Here is a 22,689-nt window from a genome sequence, read left to right on the forward strand (position 1 = left end):
AAACCTACAACCCTGGCGTTGCAAGCGCCATGCTCTACCAGCTGAGCTACACAGGACCTGTATTAGGGTAGTTGATTTGCAGCCAGCCACCATTACCATGTAGATATGCCTATTTCTCAAATCAATATGGACACAAGGGCTTCTTTGTTGAAGTCAGAAATAAGAGGTAGCCTAGGTCTCTAGTTCAAAACACCTGGGAACTCGCCAATCTCTGACTTCTGACTTCAGCGCGTTCAAAAAAAACTGGGAACTCGAGCTCCGACTGGGGAAAATAGTTTTGAACGGTCATCCAACTCGGAAATTCCAATTCAGAAACTTGGGCATCTTTCTCTGACTTTCTGACCTGAAAATCACTGATGTCATGATTTGACCTCGTTTTTCCCCCAGAGTTCCCAGTTTGCAACAAGTTTACCGGTTTAACAACAGACACAATCACAGTCACCTTACAATCGTTAGCCTATCAATTTCTGTGGAGATGTCTTATGGTTAAAAGTAGGGCTTGAATTGAGGGGGTATGTGAGAATATAGGCCTAACCCTTGTTATTGAGACTGGCAAAAAGCATATGCTACCCCTTGACAGACAAATCGAGAAAAGATAATCCAGAAAATCACATTGTAGGATTTTTAATGAATTTATTTGCAAATTATGGTGGAAAATAAGTATTTGGTCAATAACAAAAGTTTCTCAATACTTTGTTATATACCCTTTGTTGGCAATGACACAGGTCAAACGTTTTCTGTAAGTCTTCACAAGGTTTTCACACACTGTTGCTGGTATTTTGGCCCATTCCTCCATGCAGATCTCCTCTAGAGCAGTGATGTTTTGGGGCTGTCGCTGGGCAACACGGACATTCAACTCCCTCCAAAGATTTTCTATGGGGTTGAGATCTGGAGACTGGCTAGGCCACTCCAGGACCTTGAAATGCTTCTTACGAAGCCACTCCTTCGTTGCCCGGGCGGTGTTTGGGATCATTGTCATGCTGAAAGACCCAGCCACGTTTCATCTTCAATGCCCTTGCTGATGGAAGGAGGTTTTCACTCAAAATCTCACGATACATGGCCCCATTCATTCTTTCCTTTACACGGATCAGTCGTCCTGGTCCCTTTGCAGAAAAACAGCCCCAAAGCGTGATGTTTCCACCCCCATGCCTCACAGTAGGTATGGTGTTCTTTGGATGCAACTCGGCATTCTTTGTCCTCAAAACACGACGAGTTGAGTTTTTACCAAAAAGTTCTATTTTGGTTTCATATGACATTCTCCCAATCCTCTTCTGGATCATCCAAATACACTCTAGCAAACTTCAGACGGACATGGACATGTATTGGCTTAAGCAGGGGGACACATCTGGCACTGAAGGATTTGAGTCCCTGGCGGTGTAGTGTGTTACTGATGGTAGGCTTTGTTACTTTGGTCCCAGCTCTCTGCAGGTCATTCACTAGGTCCCTCCATGTGGTTCTGGGATTTTTGCTCACCGTTCTTGTGATCATTTTGACCCCACGGGGTGAGATCTTGCGTGGAGCCCCAGATCGAGGGAGATTATCAGTGGTCTTGTATGTCTTCCATTTCCTAATAATTGCTCCCACAGTTGATTTCTTCAAACCAAGCTGCTTACCTATTGCAGATTCAATCTTCCCAGCCTGGTGCAGGTCTACAATTTTAATTCTGGTGTCCTTTGACAGCTCTTTGGTCTTGGCCATAGTGGAGTTTGGAGTGTGACTGTTTGAGGTTGTGGACAGGTGTCTTTTATACTGATAACAAGTTCAAACAGGTGCCATTAATACAGGTAACGAGTGGAGGACAGAGGAGCCTCTTAAAGAAGAAGTTACAGGTCTGTGAGAGCCAGAAATCTTGCTTGTTTATAGGTCACCAAATACTTATTTTCCACCATAATTTGCAAATAAATTCATTAAAAATCCTACAATGTGATTTTCTGGATTTTTTTTCTCTCAATTTGTCTGTCATAGTTGACGTGTACCTATGATGAAAATTACAGGCCTCTCTAATCTTTTTAAGTGGGAGAACTTGCACAATTGGTGGCTGACTAAATACATTTTTTCCCCACTGTATATAGATTTTCTATTGTGTTTTTGACTGTACATTTTGTTTATTCCATATGTAACTCTGTGTTGTTGTTTTTATCGCACTGCTTTTCTTTATCTTGGCCAGGTCGCAGTTGTAAATGAGAACTTGTTCTCAACTGGCTTACCTGGTTAAATAAAGGTGAAATAAATAAATAAAAATAGCAAAGGGGGTGAATACATATGCACGCACCACTGTTCCGTTATTTATTTTTTAGAAGTTATTTTTTTCATTTCACTTCACCAATTTTGACTATTTTGTTTATGTCCATTACATGAAATCCAAATAAAAATCAATTTAAATGACAGGTTGTAATGCAACAACATTGGAAAAACTCCAAGGGGGATGAATACTTTTGCAAGGCACTGTATATACTGTATTCTACTGTATTTTAGTCAATGCCATTCCGAAATTGCTCATCCTAATATTTATATATTTCTTAATTCCATTCTTTTACTTTTAGATTTGTGTGTATTGTTGTGTATTGTTAGATACCACTGCACTGTTGGAACTAGGAACACAAGCATTTCACTACACCCGCAATAACATCCTTTGTTTTGTTGAAGTGGAGGGAGAGGTTATTTTCCTGGCACCACTTCACCAGGGCTCTCACCTCCTCCCTGTAGGCGGTCTCGTCATTGTTGGTAATCAGGCCTACTACTGTTGTGTTGTCTGAAAACTTGATGATTGAGTTGGAGGCGTGCTTGGCCACGCAATCATGGGTGAACAGGGAGTTACAGGAGAGGTGCTGAGCACGCACCCTTGTGGGGCCCCAGTGTAGAGGATCAGCGTAGTGGAGGTGTTGTTTCTTAACTTCACCACCTGGGGGCGGCCCGTCAGGACATCCAGGACCCAGTTGCACAGGGCGGGGTTCAGACCCAGGGCCCCGAGCTTAATGATGAGCTTGGAGGGTACTATGGTGTTGAATGCTGAGCTATAGTCAATGAACAGCATTCTGACGTAGGTATTCCTCTTGTCCAGATGGGATAGGGCAGTGTGCAGTGCGATGGCGATTGCATCGTCTGTGGGCCTATTGGGGCGGTATGGAAATTGAATTGGGTCTAGGGTGTCAAGTAATAATATGCCATTTAGCAGACGCTTTTATCCAAAGCGACTTACAGTCATGCGTGCATACATTTTTTTTTTTGTGTATGGGTGGTCCCGGGGTTCGAACCCACTACCTTAGCGTTACAAGCGCCGTGCTCTACCAGCTGAGCTACAGAGGACCACAGTAAGGTGGAGGTGATATAATCCTAGACTCTCAAAGCACTTCATGATGACAGAAGTGAGTGCTACGGGGCGATAGTCATTTAGTTCAGTTACCTTTGCATTCTTGGGTACAGGAACAATGGTGGCCCTCTTGAAGCAAGTGGGGACAGCAGACTGGGATAGGGAGAGATTGAATATGTCCATAAACACTCCAGCCAGCTGGTCTGCGCATGCTCTGAGGACGCGGGTTTTTGATGCGCAAGTACTACAGTCAATGTGTTGATAGAACTTCAGTAGCGTTTTCCTCAAATTTGCTTTGTTAAAATCCCCGGCTACAATAAATGCGGCCTCAGGATATGTGGTTTCCAGTTTGCACAAAGTCCAGTGTAGTTCCTTGAGGACCGTCGTGGTATCGGCTTGAGGGGGAATATACACGGCTGTGATTATAACCGAAGAGAATTCTCTTGGGAGGTCTGCATTTGATTGTGAGGTATTCTAGGTCTGGTTAACAAAAGGACTTAAGTTCCTGTACGTTTTCACAATCACACCATGAGTAGTTAATCATGAAACATACACCATCGCCTTTCTTCTTCCCAGAGAGTTCTTTATTCCTGTCTGCGCAATGTACTGAGAACCCAGCTGGCTGTATGGACAGGGACAGTATATCCGGAGAGAGCCATGATTCCATGAAACAGAGTATGTTACAGTCCCTGATGTCTCTCTGGAAGAAGATCCTCGCCCTGAGCTCGTCTACTTAATTGTCCAGAGACTGAACATTAGCGAGTAATATACTCTGAAGTGATGGATGGTGTGCGCGCCTCCTGAGTCGGACTGGAAGTCCACTCCGAATACCTCTTCTCCGCCGGCGGCGTCTTGGAGCAGCCTCTGGGATAAGTTCAATTGCCCAGGGGGGTACGAACAAAGGATGTTTTGAACGCATTATTAAAAAAGATATTATACAGCGAGATAAGATAACATACCATCCCATGTGGTGTTGAGGGAAAGCCTGATTACCTATTGATTGGACATAATCTTTTCTAGGCCGTGATAACAGGAAATACACAAGCCGTAGGCTAAACTATAGCTCAATGTGGCTACAACAGAATGTCGGCTAGCACGGGGAAAACGGTACGTTTCTAACATTTATGGTTGAGATTTAATTCACATAAATATAAACTATGCACCTTATTACTTTAATTAACAAGTAGGCATCACGCAGATGTTAGTAAGGCGTTGGTATCTCGTCATGTCAGTCATACGTTCAATGGTAGGCGACAGCCACACGGTGGTAACGTTGCCTAGGCTGAATTCTGGCCTGAATCACTCCCCATACACATTGGGGTAGGCTATCCCCGCCATATGTCTGTGCTCTCCTATGAGAGAGGTGGCACACCGGCGACTCTAGCTATCGCTTTTTCCCTATATACTCTATTTCCCATCTATTCTGAAATATGTAAAGGCGACTAAAAATAATCAATCAATTGCCACCACATGACCAAAAAATGATCACTCTGATTATCCAGAAAGGTTTTATTTTCCACGGACACTTTTGGAAATATAAAAATATTTTATTGTACTGCATTCTAATTCTATTCTATTTTATTCCAATACTATTCTCTTCTATACTAACAAATAGAAAATGTTTATACATAATAGCCTAATCGGCAAGCAGAAAACGTTTAACTTCAGATACCGGTTAGGAAATAGGAGAGTGCATTTCTAGGTTTCACCAGCAGATGGAGACACGTCCTAATAAACCAACAGTTGGATGTCCGTGTGGCAGGCCAGGCGAGTTAAACATGAGCAATCATGAATCATCACAGACACAAGCTTGCTAACGTTAGTCCTTATTCATTCTTCTATTAGCTGACATCCGTTCATGAAAAGTTCAGTTAGTTGCATGTTCTGCCTGATTCAGATATATCCATCATCATAACTCTTCTCTCTCAGCTGAATTAATTGATAGCCAGCAAGATAACAAGCAATAATATAACGTTAGCTAGCGGTGTCAAGCTACATTTTTCACTTTTTGTGAAAGATGGCTGATGCAGATTTCGGGTTCGCGTCTGACAACGGAGTGCTGCCTGTCGAGGTGGACCCAGCAGCAGCTTTCTTAGCCCAGCAAGAAAGCGAAATAGCGGTGATAGAGAATAACGACGAAGGTTTCGGTGCTTTGGACGGATCCGTTGAGCTTCTCCAGCAACCGCCGGTAACCGATTCACCTGCTGCTGTAGAATACGGTAAATTGCTAGCTATGCTAAGTTAGCATGTTAGCTAAACTAACTCCCAAGCTAAAAGTACATAAATGAAGACAACAAAAGTCACTTGTATTAGTACCATAGCTAGGTAGTTAATTCTTACCAGACAACTAGTTAGTTAGCTAGCTAAGTTAGCCTGGTTTTAAGTTAGCTAGCTAGCTAACTAGTTAGTTAATTGACAGCTGTCAATGTAAACAGTAACGTTAGTTGGAGCAGCACAACGCAGCCTGAGTTGAACGATGATGATATACTTGTTTGAATGTGATTGTGAAACGTGTTGAAACTATCCTCAGGCCAAATAAGGTTAGCCAATATGGTGGTGGTGAGAAACTAGTTTACCTTACTGCCCAAACAGGTGTTCCTGCATTCTTGTCACCATCTATCCACCCCTCGAAAGCAAATGATGACACTAGGTTCACATAATGCAAAGCATGTCAGATGAGGTTTATTTAAAGCCGTTTCTGTGTTGTTTCATCTGCCAGATGCCGGGTTTGCAGAAGCATCAGCAGCCACTGTAAACGGAGACATGTTTGAGCTGGTAAGAGAAGAACACATTTATATACAAATGTTCTTGGACATGTTTTATTGCAGGTTAGTTTTGTAAGTGAGGCGGCAGCTAACTAAGTGAGAATGTACCTGTAGCAGATGAGGACACACCTGAAATAGGTACCTCTTTCTCAATGGTAAGTGAATTGTTAACAAGTAAATTGTTGTTAAAGGAAGCATGACAAGAGAAACTTAATAATAATAATATGCCATTTAGCAGACGCTTTTATCCAAAGCGACTTACAGTTATGCGTGCATACATTTTTGTGTATGGGTGGTCCCGGGGATCGAACCCACTACCTTGGCGTTACAAGCGCCGTGCTCTACCAGCTGAGCTACAGAGGACCACAACTTGCTTGGATAATGTTAGCTACTGCCCCTAAAAACAATTGATATTTTAGAGAACAGCCTATGTGGCAGCGATATTAGTTTGAAAAATGTATTATAATGTCAATATTGAATACAAAGTGTAAATAGGATAATTCTGGTCATAAAGTTAGTCTCTTCCAAAACAGAGTTTTGTACCAGAGTATGTCACAACGTAAATGAAGGTTGGGTTTGTTTAATTCCAGCCCATAGCTGGCAGCCCACAAGTAATCATCTTTTCGGAGTGCAGCTGCAAGGCTTCCCCATCATAATGCCCATTGACTTTGAATATCCCAATGGGGCTAGTTAGGGACCATCAGTAAATTACACAAGCCTACATGGGACAATATATTAAATTCCAATACCTCCAAATTTCAATGACTTAATAACCTCAAACCAACTATACATTGTATAAATTAATATACAGATGTTGAAAGCATTTAATGAGAAATGAAAGGTGTGTAACATGAAAATATTGTCTCATTTACACTGTGTAATTTATTGACGGTCCCTAACCTAGCCCCAGAGATGGGCTATTCAAAGTCAAACCAACTTTGCTACAGTTGCAAACCAGCTGGCTGAAGCTACAGTGGGGGAAAAAATTATTTAGTCAGCCACCAATTGTGCAAGTTCTCCCACTTAAAAAGAGGCCTGTAATTTTCATCATAGGTACACGTCAACTATGACAGACAAAATGAGAAAATAAAATCCAGAAAATCACATTGTAGGGTTTTTAATGAATTTATTTGCAAATTATGGTGGAAAATAAGTATTTGGTCAATAACAAAAGTTTCTCAATACTTTGTTATATACCCTTTGTTGGCAATGACACAGGTCAAACGTTTTCTGTAAGTCTTCACAAGGTTTTCACACACTGTTGCTGGTATTTTGGCCCATTCCTCCATGCAGATCTCCTCTAGGGCAGTGATGTTTTGGGGCTGTCGCTGGGCAACACAGACTTTCTATGGGGTTGAGATCTGGAGACTGGCTAGGCCACTCCAGGACCTTGAAATGCTTCTTACGAAGCCACTTCTTCGTTGCCCGGGCGGTGTGTTTGGGATCATTGTCATGCTGAAAGACCCAGCCACGTTTCATCTTCAATGCCTTTGCTGATGGAAGGAGGTTTTCACTCAAAATCTCACGATACATGGCCCCATTCATTCTTTCCTTTACACGGATCAGTCGTCCTGGTCCCTTTGCAGAAAAACAGCCCCAAAGCATGATGTTTCCACCCCCATGCTTCACAGTAGGTATGGTGTTCTTTGGATGCAACTCAGCATTCTTTGTCCTCCAAACACGACGAGTTGAGTTTTTACCAAAAAGTTATATTTTGGTTTCATCTGACCATATGACATTCTCCCAATCCTCTTCTGGATCATCCAAATGCACTCTAGCAAACTTCAGACGGGCCTGAACATGTACTGGCTTAAGCAGGGGGACACGTCTGGCACTGCAGAATTTGAGTCCCTGGCGGCGTAGTGTGTTACTGAAGGTAGGCTTTGTTACTTTGGTCCCAGCTCTCTGCAGGTCATTCACTAGGTCCCCCCGTGTGGTTCTGGGATTTTTGCTCACCGTTCTTGTGATCATTTTGACCCCACGGGGTGAGATCTTGCGTGGAGCCCCAGATCGAGGGAGATTATCAGTGGTCTTGTATGTCTTCCATTTCCTAATAATTGCTCCCACAGTTGATTTCTTCAAACCAAGCTGCTTACCTATTGCAGATTCAGTCTTCCCAGCCTGGTGCAGGTCTACAATTTTGTTTCTGGTGTCCTTTGACAGCTCTTTGGTCTAGGCCATAGTGGAGTTTGGAGTGTGACTGTTTGAGGTTGTGGACAGGTGTCTTTTATACTAATAACAAGTTCAAACAGGTGCCATTAATACAGGTAACGAGTGGAGGACAGAGGAGCCTCTTAAAGAAGAAGTTACAGGTCTGTGAGAGCCAGAAATCTTGCTTGTTTGTAGGTGACCAAATACTTATTTTCCACCATAATTTGCAAAGAAATTCATTAAAAATCCTACAATGTGATTTTCTGGAGAAAAAAAATCTAAATTTGTCTGTCATAGTTGACATGTACATATGATGAAAATTACAGGCCTCTCTCATCTTTTTAAGTGGGAGAACTTGCACAATTGGTGGCTGACTAAATACTTATTTCCCCCACTGTAATTGGCGAAAGAATTTGGCTAACTCTTCCCACCTGCGAACACACACACACACACACACACACACAAGAGACACCCAAAACCAACTCACTTTTGAATTGTCATGGCCACTGGTATTTCTTAATGAGCCAAATCAGGAAGTTCAGCCGCCCTTTAAGGATTTCTGCATTTGCTCCTCAGTGTTCAGCTGCTACTATTGAATGACCCATGGACTGGTGGTCCTCATGCCTTATTAGTGCTGAGCGATTAGTGCTTTTTGAGGTTGTTTCGGTTAGATTATTTTTTAAAATTATCACGGATTTCGTTGTATTTATTTATTTGACATTAAATGCATTATGTGGGTTGAATGTTGTAACAACACAGAATACAACAATTAATACAAGTCCCATGATGGTAGTGACTGTCCATTACTGCTGATCACTTTTATTAACCATCATTTATTCACATTAATTTACTTTAATAATTTAATTTACAGTTGTTTTTATTTGATGGCTTTATTTCATTCCAAGTCATCATCTCTCATCTCTATCTCTCTGCTGCTTAGTAGTTCTTCAAAGTAAATAAGGCATACTTTTATGACTGCTGAATACCAGCTATCGAATCACTTAGATCATGTATTTTTTCAGGCTCACGAAGCAAATGCTTTTTAACCCTCTCGATCGCGCGTTCTCTTTTTGTTTCCGTGTCTGCTCCGCACAGACCGGACTAGTTTAAGCGGGCGCACAATGGATTAATGTAGTTAATGACCATGTTTTCTGCGCTAAACAGATAAGAATTGGGCTGCTTGTGTAAACGCAGTCTATGACTGGTGGTCCTTATGTCTCATGCCTGGTCCTGGTTCTTCTCCCCCCCCCCCAGGAGTCCAACGGTCCATCGGACAGCTATGCGGCCATCGCCCAGGTGGACTCTCTGAGAGCAGAGCCTGAGAGCCTGCGTAAGTGGAGGGAGGAGCAGAAGGCACGGCTGGAGCAACTAGGTAAGTAAACAACAGAGACTGATGTGTAGCCCAAATGGCACCCTGTTCCCTATATAGTGCACTACTTTTGGCTAGAGTCCATAGGGCTCTGGTCAAAAGTAGTGCACTATAAAGAGAATAGGGTGCCATTTTGGACACACAGCTACTTCAGACTTACAGTTGAAGTCGGAAGTTTACATACACCTTAGCCAAATACATTTAAACTCAGTTTCTCACAATTCCTGACATTTAATCCTAGTAAAAATTCCCTATTTTAGGTCAGTTAGGATCACCACTTTATTTTAAGAATGTGAAATGTCAGAATAATAGTAGAGAGAATTATTTATTTCAGCTTTTATTTCTTTCATCACATTCCCAGTGGGTCAGAAGTTTACATACACTCAATTAGTATTTGGTAGCATTGCCTTTAAATTGTTTAACTTGGGTCAAACGTTTCGGGTAGCCTTCCACAAGCTTCCCACAATAAGTTGGGTGAATTTTGGCCCATTCCTCCTGACAGAGCTGGTGTAACTGAGTAAGGTTTGTAGGCCTCCTTGCTCGCACACGCTTTTTCAGTTCTGCCCACACATTTTCTATAGGATTGAGGTCAGGGCTTTGTGATGGCCACTCCAATACCTTGACTTTGTTGTCCTTAAGCCATTTTGCCACAACTTTGGAAGTATGCTTGGGGTCATTGTCCATTTGGAAGACCCATTTGCGAACAAGCTTTAACTTCCTGACTGATGTCTTGAGATGTTGCTTCAATATATCCACATAATTTTCCTTCCTCATGATGCCATCTATTTTGTGAAGTGCACCAGTCCCTCCTGCAGCAAAGCACCCACACAGCATGGTGCTGCCACCCCCGTGCTTCACGGTTGGGATAGTGTTCTTCGGCTTGCAAGCCTACCCCTTTTTCTTCCAAACATTACGATGGTCATTATGGCCAAACAGTTCTATTTTTGTTTCATCAGACCAGAGGACATTTCTCAAAAAAGTACGATCTTTGTCCCCATGTGCAGTTGCAAACCGTAGTCTGGCTTTTTTATGGCGGTTTTGGAGCAGTGGCTTCTTCCTTGCTGAGCGGCCTTTCAGGTTATGTCGATATAGGACTCGTTTTACTGTGGATATAGATACTTTTGTACCTGTTTCCTCCAGCATCTTCACAAGGTCCTTTGCTGTTGTTCTGGGATCGATTTGCACTTTTCGCACCAAAGTACGTTTATCTCTAGGAGACAGAACAAGTCTCCTTCCTGAGCGGTATGATGGCTGCGTGGTCCCATGGTGTTTATACTTGCGTACTATTGTTTGTACAGATGAACGTGGTACCTTCATGCATTTGGAAATTGCTCCCAGGGATGAACCAGACTTGTGGAGGTCTACAATTATTTTTCTGAGGTCTTGGCTGATTTCTTTTGACTTTCCCATGATGTCAAGCAAAGAGGCACTGAGTTTGAAGGTAGGCCTTGAAATACATCCACAGGTACACCTCCAATTGACTCAAATGATGTCAATTAGCCTATCAGAAGCTTCTAAAGCCATGACATAATTTTCTGTAATTTTCCAAGCTGTTTAAAGGCACAGTCAACTTAGTGTATGTAAACTTCTGACTCACTGGAATTGTGATACAGTGAATTATAAGTTAAATAATCTGTCTGTAAACAATTGTTGGAAAAATTACTTGTGTCATGCACAAAGTAGATGTCCTAACCGACTTGCCAAAACTATAGTTTGTTAACAAGAAATGTGTGGAGTGGTTGAAAAACGAGTTTTAATGACTCCAACCTAAGTGCATGTCAACTTCCGACTTCAACTATACCTACTACTACTACGATGCATACAGTATCTACTACTGACTTCAGTCAGTATTTTGTCCACATTGACGAAGGTTGACACCTAAATGTCACATTTCCCCCTGCCTGCTAAAAAAAAGCAAAATAAAAGACCTGCAAAAAAATATATAAAAAAATCTAGTTGATTAGTCTGCCACCCTTCGTTTGGGTTCCACTCAGTGTATTGGCATGGCCTGTATGGATGAGTTGGTCTTGTTCTCGCTGTATTGACTCTATAGTTGATCTCTTGAGAAAAGAGCACCGCCTTCTGTAGATCATACAATGCATTGCGGACTGAAACCTTTCATCCTGGGTAGTGTTCATTAGTGCACACCCCGTAGCAAAAAAACGAAAACAAGCTATTCTTATTGGACAAATTCAGGTAGTCCTGCCCGTTTCCGTTCCGCTTCGTTCCTACTGAATATAACCCTGGTATTGTGCCCATTCTGTTGATTCTGTATTGATCATACCATCACCCATCTCCCTGTGTGCATGTGAACCCTGAAGACTCTGCGTCCAAGGCTGCGGAGGCTGAGTGGAAAGAGAGGGCCAAGCTAGAGCTGGAGGACTGGCATGTGCACCAGATTGAACAGATGGAGAAGAACAAGGCCAACAACAGGTTAGTTCCTACATAGCTCTGTTTTTAGTTCCTACATGGTTCCCTCAAAACTAACATAACAGGAAATGCAAGTTCAGACGTGTGTAACAATATACAAAATAAATAAGACAAAATATGCATCTAATGAATCTGAATGTATCTGTGATAGTTCACTATGAGAATTAAGAGCAACGGTGTGATCAGAATGTGTGTTTCTGTGGTTATTTCCTTGTTATTCCGTGAGATCAGATCAGGAAATAGGATATTTAAGCTTAGGCTTAAATACTTTCTATAGACTGTCACAGAAAGTTGACTTTATTCATGTACCTAATATATAATAATAATAATAATAATAATAATAATAATAATACTGTGAACAGGATTTCTTGGTAAATGGCCTAAACTGAGTGGAAACGTGGAACTGTGATAGCTGAGCTGCCCTCCAGGGCTCCAATGTTTTGTTGGCCGGCTTTTTGTAACAGAAAGATGTTGCTCATTTATTTAGGATTGGTAAGAAATGCAGAGATCAGTTTGTGTCCTATTTCTATGTCACCACGCTGAAATGTAATAAATCTGAACTGTCATATAAACTAAGGAAGGTGGATGGATCTCAACCTTATTTCTTTGAGCTAACTAAATGACACGTAACTTCTCATTGCGTTTGTATTGATTTTCATAATTTATTTAACTATTAACTGATGTTCAACTAACTATTAATTAACTATTTGAATGCCCTCTGTAATCCTACACTTCAATTACTATCAAAAGTATTTCTCTCCCAGTTTGCTTTTCTTTCTCTGTCGTAAACATATTTTATTCCCTGGGGTCCTTTGCTTTCCTGTACTGAAACCAACCTTCTCTCATGCTTCCCAACAGACTTTGTCTAAGTCTGGCAAGGTAACGTTTTGCAACTACAACTCTCTTTCCTGCCGTAATGCCCCTGTGACTGTGAGCACTAACGATGACCCCCTGGAGAGAGGCTAGCGCTGGACTGCATCCGGGCCAACGCAGCCGGGATATAGAAAACCAAAACAGGCTGCATCCCAAATTGCACCTTGTTCCCTATATAGTGTACTACTCCAAGGTCCCATAGGGCTCTGGTCAAAAGTAGTGCACTATATAGGGATTAGGGTGCCATTTGGGATGTACCCATATGTCAAGTAAAGAGAACTTACATTGACTTAGAAGTGTCACATTGCAGTGTATCTGGCCATTCTCCAGTCTAAACTGCTGACACATTGCAGTGTATCTGGCCATTCTCCAGTCTAAACTGCTGTCACATTGCAGTGTATCTGGCCATTCTCCAGTCTAAACTGCTGTCACATTGCAGTGTATCTGGCCATTCTCCAGTCTAAACTGCTAAAACATTGCAGTGTATCTGGCCATTCTCCAGTCTAAACTGCTGACACATTGCAGTGTATCTGGCCATTCTCCAGTCTAAACTGCTGACACATTGCAGTGTATCTGGCCATTCTCCAGTCTAAACTGCTATCACATTGCAGTGTATCTGGCCATTCTCCAGTCTAAACTGCTGACACATTGCAGTGTATCTGGCCATTCTCCAGTCTAAACTGCTGTCACATTGCAGTGTATCTGGCCATTCTCCAGTCTAAACTGCTGACACATTGCAGTGTATCTGGCCATTCTCCAGTCTAAACTGCTGACACATTGCAGTGTATCTGGCCATTCTCCAGTCTAAACTGCTGTCACATTGCAGTGTATCTGGCCATTCTCCAGTCTAAACTGCTGACACATTGCAGTGTATCTGGCCATTCTCCAGTCTAAACTGCTGACACATTGCAGTGTATCTGGCCATTCTCCAGTCTAAACTGCTGACACATTGCAGTGTATCTGGCCATTCTCCAGTCTAAACTGCTGTCACATTGCAGTGTATCTGGCCATTCTCCAGTCTAAACTGCTGACACATTGCAGTGCATCTGGCCATTCTCCAGTCTAAACTGCTGACACATTGCAGTGTATCTGGCCATTCTCCAGTCTAAACTGCTGACACATTGCAGTGTATCTGGCCATTCTCCAGTCTAAACTGCTGACACATTGCAGTGTATCTGGCCATTCTCCAGTCTAAACTGCTGACACATTGCAGTGTATCTGGCCATTCTCCAGTCTAAACTGCTGTCACATTGCAGTGTATCTGGCCATTCTCCAGTCTAAACTGCTGTCACATTGCAGTGTATCTGGCCATTCTCCAGTCTAAACTGCTGACACATTGCAGTGTATCTGGCCATTCTCCAGTCTAAACTGCTGACACATTGCAGTGTATCTGGCCATTCTCCAGTCTAAACTGCTGACACATTGCAGTGTATCTGGCCATTCTCCAGTCTAAACTGCTGACACATTGCAGTGTATCTGGCCATTCTCCAGTCTAAACTGCTGACACATTGCAGTGTATCTGGCCATTCTCCAGTCTAAACTGCTGACACATTGCAGTGTATCTGGCCATTCTCCAGTCTAAACTGCTGTCACATTGCAGTGTATCTGGCCATTCTCCAGTCTAAACTGCTGACACATTGCAGTGTATCTGGCCATTCTCCAGTCTAAACTGCTGACTGCTGAATGCACTACGATGACTGAGACTATTTTGTGTTTTTATTCGTAACACAATGGAATAGTATTGTCCGATACACTGACTGTACAAAACATTAGGAACACCGTCCTGACGTCGAGTTGCACAGCCTCAATTCGTCGGGGCGCGGACCCGTCGAGGTGTCGAAAGTGTTCCACAGGGATGCTGGTCCATGTTGACTCCAATGCTTCCTACGGTTGTGTCAAGTTGGCTGGTAGTGGATCTCTACTCCGAATAGCTCGTTCCATCTCATCCCACAGAGGCTCAGTTGGATTGGGATCTGGTGACTGGGCAGGCCACTGCAGTAAGCTGAATTCACTGTCGTGTCCGTGGAACCATTCCTGGACAATCCTAGCCTTGTGGCATGGGGCATTATCCTGCTGAAAAAAATCAATTTGCAGATGGATACACTGCTGCCATGAAGGGAAGCACCTGATTGGCAATGATGTTCAGATATCCTGTGGCATTCAAACGTTGCTCCACTTTTATCAAGTGGCCCAATGTGTGCCATGAAAACACACCCCACACCACCACCAGCCTGCAATGTTGACACGCGGCATGATGGGTGCATGCACTCATGAGGTTTTCTCCGTACCCTAGTCCTCCCATCAGCGTGAAACAGCAGCAACCAGGATTCATCAGACGGGGCAATGTTTTTCCAATTCTCCAGTGTTTTAGTTCCTTAGCCCACTGTAACAGCAGTTTCTTGTTTTTTGCTGAAAGAAATTGAACTCTGTAAGGTGGTCGGCTGCCATACCCCATTCGTTTTCAAGGTACAACGAGTTGTGCATTAGTTTTATGGGTCTGTCAGTTAACTAACTGTAGCCCGTCTGTTGCTCTGCGCAACTCGTGTCAGCTTCCTTTTGTCCTCTTTTATCAATGACCCATTTTCAACCACTGGGCTGCCGTTGGCTGGATGTCCTTTGGGTGGTGGACCATTCTTGATACACACGGGTAACCGTTGAGCGTGAAAAACCCAGCTGACTCAAACCGGTGCGCCTGGCGCCTACTACCATACCCCGTTCAAAGACACTTAAATCTTTTGTCTTGCCCGTTCACCCTCTGAATGACACACACACTCACACAATCCATGTCTCAAGGCTTAAAAATCCTTCTTTAACCTGTCTCCTCCCCTTCATCTACACTGATTTGAAGTGGATTTAACAAGTGACATCCAATAAGGGACCATAGCTTTCACCTGGATTCACCTGGTCAGTCGACAATGTTTTGTACTCAGTCTGATGGAACTTCCTCTCTTCTGTCACTATGGCTTCCTGTCCTAACAACTCATAACTCTACCTGTTGTGTGACGCTGACTCATCTCTCTTCTTCTTCTGCTGTCTTTTCCTCTGCACACTAGGATTGCTGATAAGACTTTCTACAAACAGCCCAACTCTGAAGTGATAAACTTTTTGTAGGTTTTTAGAACTCTTCTGCTTTTGGTGTAGTATTGTCTTGGCATTCTACCTCTGTTTGTTTACCTGTAGTTACTTTGTCTGCATGTCCCAACTGTGAAATAAACCAGTGAATAACGCATAAGTTAGGCTCCATTTTGGGTCTTGGAGGGACTGTATTTGTGTATTTGACTAGGTCCGTAAATCACAACAACAGTGTTCATTGTATTTCATCTTATCATTTCAGTTGTGATCATTTGCCATAAATGCATGTAGCCTATTTCCAATACTGTGTGTAGGTTTTAGTCAAATGTACTCTCACTGTGAGTCTGTGTTTTGAAAAGTTAGTGTGTTTAGGCAGTAGGTACTGTTTGCAAAAGAATGTCATGTCAGTGGTGCTAAACTCTATGGGAAGATTTTCCTGACACAGATTAAGTCCTGGAATAAAATTATCTCAAAGGAGATTCTCCACTGAATGTCTATTAGTCCAGGACCAGGCTTAATCTGTGTCCGGGAAACCAGCCCTTAAACACCTTGTCCAACACCTCATCCATATTTTCCTTCCCCTCCTCCAGGGCATCTGAAGAGGCCTTCCTGTCTGAGGCTGACGGTGACAGCCCAGGGACGGAGTGGGAGAGAGTGGCCCATCTCTGTGACTTCAACCCCAAGACCAACAAGACAGCCAAGGACGTGTCCCGGATGCGCTCTGTCCTCATAGCCCTCAAACAGACACCTCTGGTCCGCTAGTCGGGCCAATGGAACGGAGGGGTGGTGATGATGGTTCCTGTTTCCCTTCCTTTTAAAACGCCTGCTCATGAGTTATGAACCCTGTTTGCATTAAGGCAGAATGTGTACTAGGCTCTTCTCATATATTGTAGATCTACTCTTGGTGTAGGGTTTCTTTTATGTTCAGACCCTCCTGTTTTCTGCTATGTCTCCAACTTTTGGAGGAAAGGTATTTACACTCTCCTGCCATATTTCCTTATTCTGATTTGAATGTATCCAGTTTATATAATATACCTCACTAACCTTATTAAGATGAAGGACTGACTGACCGCTCTCTGTCCTTTTACCTTCCCTCAGCAATGCTTCTGTTTCACCACTACATTACTGACGTTAAGAAAATATTTTATTCAACTCCTTCCCTCTCAAACTTAGGGGTTTGACCCAATGCCCCCTATCTCTTAAGCATGATGCATCTCTCCCAATATTTTGGATGAAGTGTTTTGTATTTGATAAAATAACGGATTAGGTTTCATCGTTAATCTCGACTGTAATTTTAATTTTGATGTAATGTGTGAGGTCCAACCTAGCCAGTCCTGTTCGGGCACCACATTAGGAGATTGGAAACCACCGATGCCTGTTTGTTTTTAATTAAGAATTGATTCACCTATTCATTGGCTAGTAATTTGTCCTGAAATGTGAGACGCTACGAGCTTGTGGCCTTCCTGAACTCCTGTCACTGTTTATACTTTTAGCAAGATTAATTTCCTTCCCACGCTCAACTATTTTTTTTATAGCCAGGCATTCTGATCTGTTTTGTGCGGTCTTGCCAAACGTGACAATGACCCTTTTTTTTATACATACGGTCTACGCAATGACCATAGGAGCTGGCAGGACAGCGCAAACCGATGTGTGACCAGGCTAGACAAGGCAGTCTGTTGAGTTATGGCTGCGTGAGAGAAATGCAACCATTTCACACAATCGTCCTAAAATCTCATAAGAAGTTAGGGCGTTTGTCTTCCAGTAACGTTTTACTGTGCTATTGGGTTCTGTAGAATACTATCATTATGATCTTGCGGACATTGATTCAGCTTTGATCTAACGTTATTAAACGATTTATAAACCATTCATCAGAGTAGCCTGCTGAGACTGTGGACGTAGAGAACACCCACGCGTGCAGAATCTTCCGGAACCCCTTCAGCACCCGGGGAAGAAAGGTCCAGTGAAAGTCGGATCCGCAGCCACTGTTGTTTTTTAAGAATAATAATAATGGCCAATAATATACATCTTGAATGGCATTAACATGTTGTACACAGTCGAATGAACACTAGTCTGATGTTGAGTCATATTTTCAAACACTTCCCCCTTCATTTTCAACTGCGTTGCCTCTGAATCTGTGATCAGCCAATTAGGCCTTGTCATCATTCATCCTCACACAGGTGAGAGAATGTTACATGGGAACTGAAACTCTTTGTCCGTCAATAAAAACGATCTCTAAAATCTGCCTGTTTTTGGTAATGTCTTTATCAAGCAAAGGGTTTGTGTGAGGATTAAATAAGACTGTGTACGATACACAGGGGGTACTTGGGAAGACTCGAGACCATAGACTTCCTGGAGAATGCACTAGACAATCCCTGAGTTGTAACCTCTGCCTCTCTTACCAGCGCCCCACAGTGGCAGGTCATCTTTCCCCAGTCCCTTTAACACCCCTTAACCGCTTTATTGGTCCTAAGAGCCAGATGCTCCACCGATGCGCCATCTTTCTCTCAAGTATTACAACACACAAACAATTCACTTTTACATGTTTATAAAGGGGCAGGCATGTACCCTGCGTGTGTGAGGATACAATGCTCTGTGTTTCACTTCACATGGCCAATACATGGTTTGTGGAACTGACAATACACGGTGCTAAAAAGGTGGTTCCGAGTCTTGGAATAATGATCTGTATTATACAGAGGTGGATCTCACTAACAGAGAGGCAAGCGGTAGTGGGTCAGCTGGCCCATTTTCTCCAACCCAGAGATGTTTTTCAACCTATGTGGATGGCTGCATTGCACTTCAATTATACAGTTACACAATTATGTTTTAAACTCAAGGCAGTCAATGCCCTGCTTGCTTTGCCATCTGCAGGACAGGGTGTACATTTCATTTGACTGGACCAGCCCAAAGCACAGTTAAGGGAGGCCAGAAACAGGAGAGAGAAAAGCAGTAAGTTTTAAATATCTGTTCCGTTAGTCTTTATACACATTCAAACAACATTTCATTCACCACCACAGTTCTCTCCAAATGAATGGATAAACTGGCAGAATTTGTCTAATAAGAAACCTTGTTTTCTTTTTCCGTTGCAAAACGTTTTGCTACGGTTTTGCAGTAATGAATACAACCCTGACGCTGCTCAGTCTTTCTTCAGAGCCGTGGCGAACACGCCGAAGATGATAGCGACGACGGTGAAGCCTTGTGCGAAGATACGCCCTCTCATCAGGAGCTGGGACTGACGGGTCTTGCCTTGTTTGAAGGCTCGGAGACCGTACATCAACGCTCCAGCTGTACCGAGACAACCTGGGGAGAGACGCAGAATATCGATTTTATTTAAACCAAAACAATTAGGTTTTCCATAACCAGTCTGAAAACAGCGGGTGTGAAAAGAGGTGCATTCAGTAGCTTCCATTTGGTTTCACAGTGGTCCCAATGCTTCTCTGTTCTGTTTTGGAGGACGGAGGGTCTATGAAGGTGTACAATCAAAGTACTGTAAAAGGTCAAGCACCCTGACCACTGTAAATCTTAAGATATTTTAGGCCTGATTGTGTATGCAATTCATCCTGTAACCACAGGGGAAATTACAGCTACAGAGAGAGCATGCCCAATGTGGAGCAGTTCCCGATGTTATATTCACATAAATGTTCAATACCTAACTATGTTATACAGACAGTTTGTCCGCTGGTCTACCAGTGTAGCCTAGCACCCAGGGTATGACCCATTGATTGCACTAGTTTACCATTATAATACATGTTTATTATGAAACTCCTTGACAAGGGCATTATGCCCCCTGTAATGTTTCATAATGGGACTTGGAACACTAGTCTATGTTCCAATAAAAATAATCAATGCTGAGGCCTTTTAGTGTACCTTATTAGGTCCACAAGGTCACTGCGCATGACACATCTTATTAAAAACTGTAGCTGGCTGTACCAAATTAAAGTTGATGGTATGCTGTTCCCTGCTGTAGCTAGCAAACGAGTTAAACATAGTTAGCTAACTAGCTACAACACGGTTGTCTCTTGGTCGTAAGCCGCCACATGAATGACCAAATGACAGTCTATTCAACGAATGAATCATCTAACGTATTAATAGTATACATTGAAGCCGACTAGGTACAGCTGTGGACAATTTTAACTTGAGTTACTCATTACGCAACTCACCTATAGGGACGAAGGGGTTCTCCTTCGACTTCCTCATAAACTTCTCCTGGAACGTCTCTTCTCTGGGTCGCGACAGCGGTGTAAATCCTTCTATAACGGGGGGTTTGGATATGTCGAACATTGGTAAATGGGTCGTTGTTGTCGCCGACTGTTCAGGGACAACCGGGGTAGCGGCAGCAGCCATGCTTGCAGACGGTCTGTTCCCAAAGCTATGGTTGCTAGCTACAGAGGAAGGGTGAATGGTTTGGAACAAAGATGTTGAAAATATGAGAGATGACCTAATTAGAGGGCTTCCGTAAATATCACATGCTATAACGCAAAGGATTCCGTTGGGCCACCTTTGACCACAATTATCAATGCAAAGAAAGGTGTTTGAAACTTGATTGAAACGTGTTTGAAACTTGAAAAGCGTAGTAAAATAAAAATAAAACATGATCTTATTAATCATAAGTTATGACAAGGCCTCCCTTGGCCATTTTTCAGATAACAGAATGATACCTAAACTAAAGAAAACTTCACCACACTAAGTTACCGGTGTTTAGCCTGAATGACAGGTCGCCACTGATTCTGACTTACAATAATACCTTTCAGAGTTTTGGCAGTTTCATCTCACCATCAAAAAAAAAAACGTACACCAAACGGCCTGTGAGGAGTGCTACGAGAACAAGCACAACACAGTATAAAAACCGGAAGTCAGGGAAACCGGAAAGAGGTATCCTGCACGTTTTCAAGTTAAAAGTCTCCATTCTCTTTTACTCAGTTGAGTTTACTTCACATTTAGGTACAGTGCATTCGGAAAGTATTCAGACCCTACTATTCTAGATGACTGTTGGGAATATACTAGTAGACAAGGCAGTGGTTTTGGTTGGACAGTTGGAAAGCTTGCTGATGAGAGTGGTTTGAGGGAGTTGAAGGTTGGCCCTTCTGTGGTGATAGGGGATGTTCCTCCGTGGTTACTCCCAGATCCTGTTGTTGATCTAACCTTGGTAGAGAAAAGGAAAGATTGGTCAGAAGTCAGAGATACAGTGCCTTCGGAAAGAATTCAGACCCCTTGACTTTTTCCACGTTTTTTGTTACGTTACAGCCTTGTTCTAAAATTGATTAAATTGTTTTTCCCCCTCATCAATCCACACACAATACCCCATAATGACAAAGCAAAAACAGGTTTTTAGAATGTTTTGCTAATTTATAAAAAATAAAAAACGGAAATATTACATTTACATAAGTATTCAGACCCTTTACTCAGTACTTTGTTGAAGCACCTTTTGCAGCGATTACAGCCTCGAGTCTTCTTGGGTATGATGCTACAAGCTTGGCACGCCTGTATTTGGGGAGTTTCTCCCATTCTACTCTGCAGATCCTCTCAAGCTCTTTCAGGTTAGATGGGGAGCGTCGCTGCACAGCTATTTTCAGGTCTCTCCAGAGATGTTAGATCGGGTTCAAGTCCGGGCTCTGGCTGGGCGACTCAAGGACATTCCGAGACTTGTCCAGAAGCCACTGCTGCATTGTCTTGGCTGTGTGCTTAGGGTCGTTGTCCTGTTGGAAGGTGAACCTTCGCCCCAGTCTGAAGTCCTGAGCGCTCTGGAGCAGGGTTTCATCAAGGATCTCACTGTACTTTGCTCCATTCATCTTTGCCTCGATCCTGACTAGTCTCCCAGTCCCTGCCGCTGAAAAACATTCCCACAGCATGATGCTGCCACCGCCATGCTTCACCGTAGGGATGGTGCCAAGTTTCCTCCAGACGTGACACTTGGCATTCAGGCCAAAGAGTTCAATCTTGGTTTCATCAGACCAGAGAATCTTGTTTCTCATGGTCTGAGAGTCTTTAGGTGCCTTTTTGGTGAACTCCAAGCGGGCTGTCATGTGCCTTTTACTGAGGAGTGGCTTCCGTCTGGTCACTCTACCATAAAGGCCTGATTGGTGGAGTGCCGCAGAGATGGTTGTCCTTCTGGAAGGTTCTCCTGTCTCCACAGAGGAACTCTAGAGCTCTGTCAGAGTGACCATTGGGTTCTGGGTTCTTGGTCACCTCCCTGACCAAGGCCCTTCTCCCCGATTGCTCAGTTTGGCCGAGCGGCCAGCTCTAGGAAGAGTCTTGGTGGTTTCAAACTTCTTCCATTTAAGAAAGATGGAGGCCACTGAGCTTCAATGTTGCAGAAATGTTTTGGTACCGTTCCCCAGATCTGTGCCTCGACACAATCCTGTCTCAGAGCTCTACAGACAATTCCTTCGACATCATGACTTGGTTTTTGCTCTGACATGCACTGTCAACTTTGGGACCTTATGTAGACAGGTGTGTGCCTTTCCAAATCATGTCCAATCAATTGAATTTACCACAGGTGGAATCCAATGAAGTTGTAGAAACATCCCAAGGATGATCAATGGAAACAGGATGCGAAGACAGACATGGCAGCTCTGCTTCTAGCTCCTCAGCAACAGACATGGCAGCTCTGCTTCTAGCTCCTCAGCAACAGACATGGCAGCTCTGCTTCTAGCTCCTCAGCAACAGACATGGCAGCTCTGCTTCTAGCTCCTAAGCAACGTTGCAGTATTATTTGTTATTTT

General features: G+C 43.1%; 2 protein-coding genes across 3 annotated transcripts; one reads left to right on the plus strand and one right to left on the minus strand.

The window, feature by feature from the left end:
* Positions 1-5,086: 5,086 nt before the first annotated feature.
* On the plus strand, positions 5,087-18,212 carry LOC311114320 (clathrin light chain B-like). The gene is made up of 5 exons (XM_084189583.1): positions 5,087-5,529; positions 6,030-6,085; positions 9,481-9,598; positions 11,917-12,028; positions 16,561-18,212. Exons 1-5 carry the CDS (start codon positions 5,328-5,330, stop codon positions 16,730-16,732), a joined length of 660 nt encoding a protein of 219 aa, XP_084045709.1. The 5' UTR covers positions 5,087-5,327; the 3' UTR covers positions 16,733-18,212.
* A 286-nt stretch (positions 18,213-18,498) lies between these two features.
* LOC311114322 (HIG1 domain family member 2A-like) lies at positions 18,499-20,808 on the minus strand. 2 transcript variants are annotated; one of them, XM_084189584.1, is made up of 3 exons: positions 20,712-20,808; positions 20,128-20,349; positions 18,499-19,267 (listed from the first exon to the last, which is right to left on the minus strand). In XM_084189584.1, exons 2-3 carry the CDS (start codon positions 20,309-20,311, stop codon positions 19,104-19,106), a joined length of 348 nt encoding a protein of 115 aa, XP_084045710.1. In that variant the 5' UTR covers positions 20,312-20,349; positions 20,712-20,808; the 3' UTR covers positions 18,499-19,103. The 2 variants fall into 2 exon arrangements, with proteins under 2 accessions (XP_084045710.1, XP_084045711.1); XM_084189585.1 differs by having other exon boundaries at positions 20,704-20,775.
* Positions 20,809-22,689: the final 1,881 nt, after the last annotated feature.

This window comes from Coregonus lavaretus, assembly GCF_964263955.1.
Source record: "Coregonus lavaretus genome assembly, contig: HAP1_SCAFFOLD_646, whole genome shotgun sequence".
Taxonomy (NCBI): Eukaryota; Metazoa; Chordata; class Actinopteri; order Salmoniformes; family Salmonidae; genus Coregonus; species Coregonus lavaretus.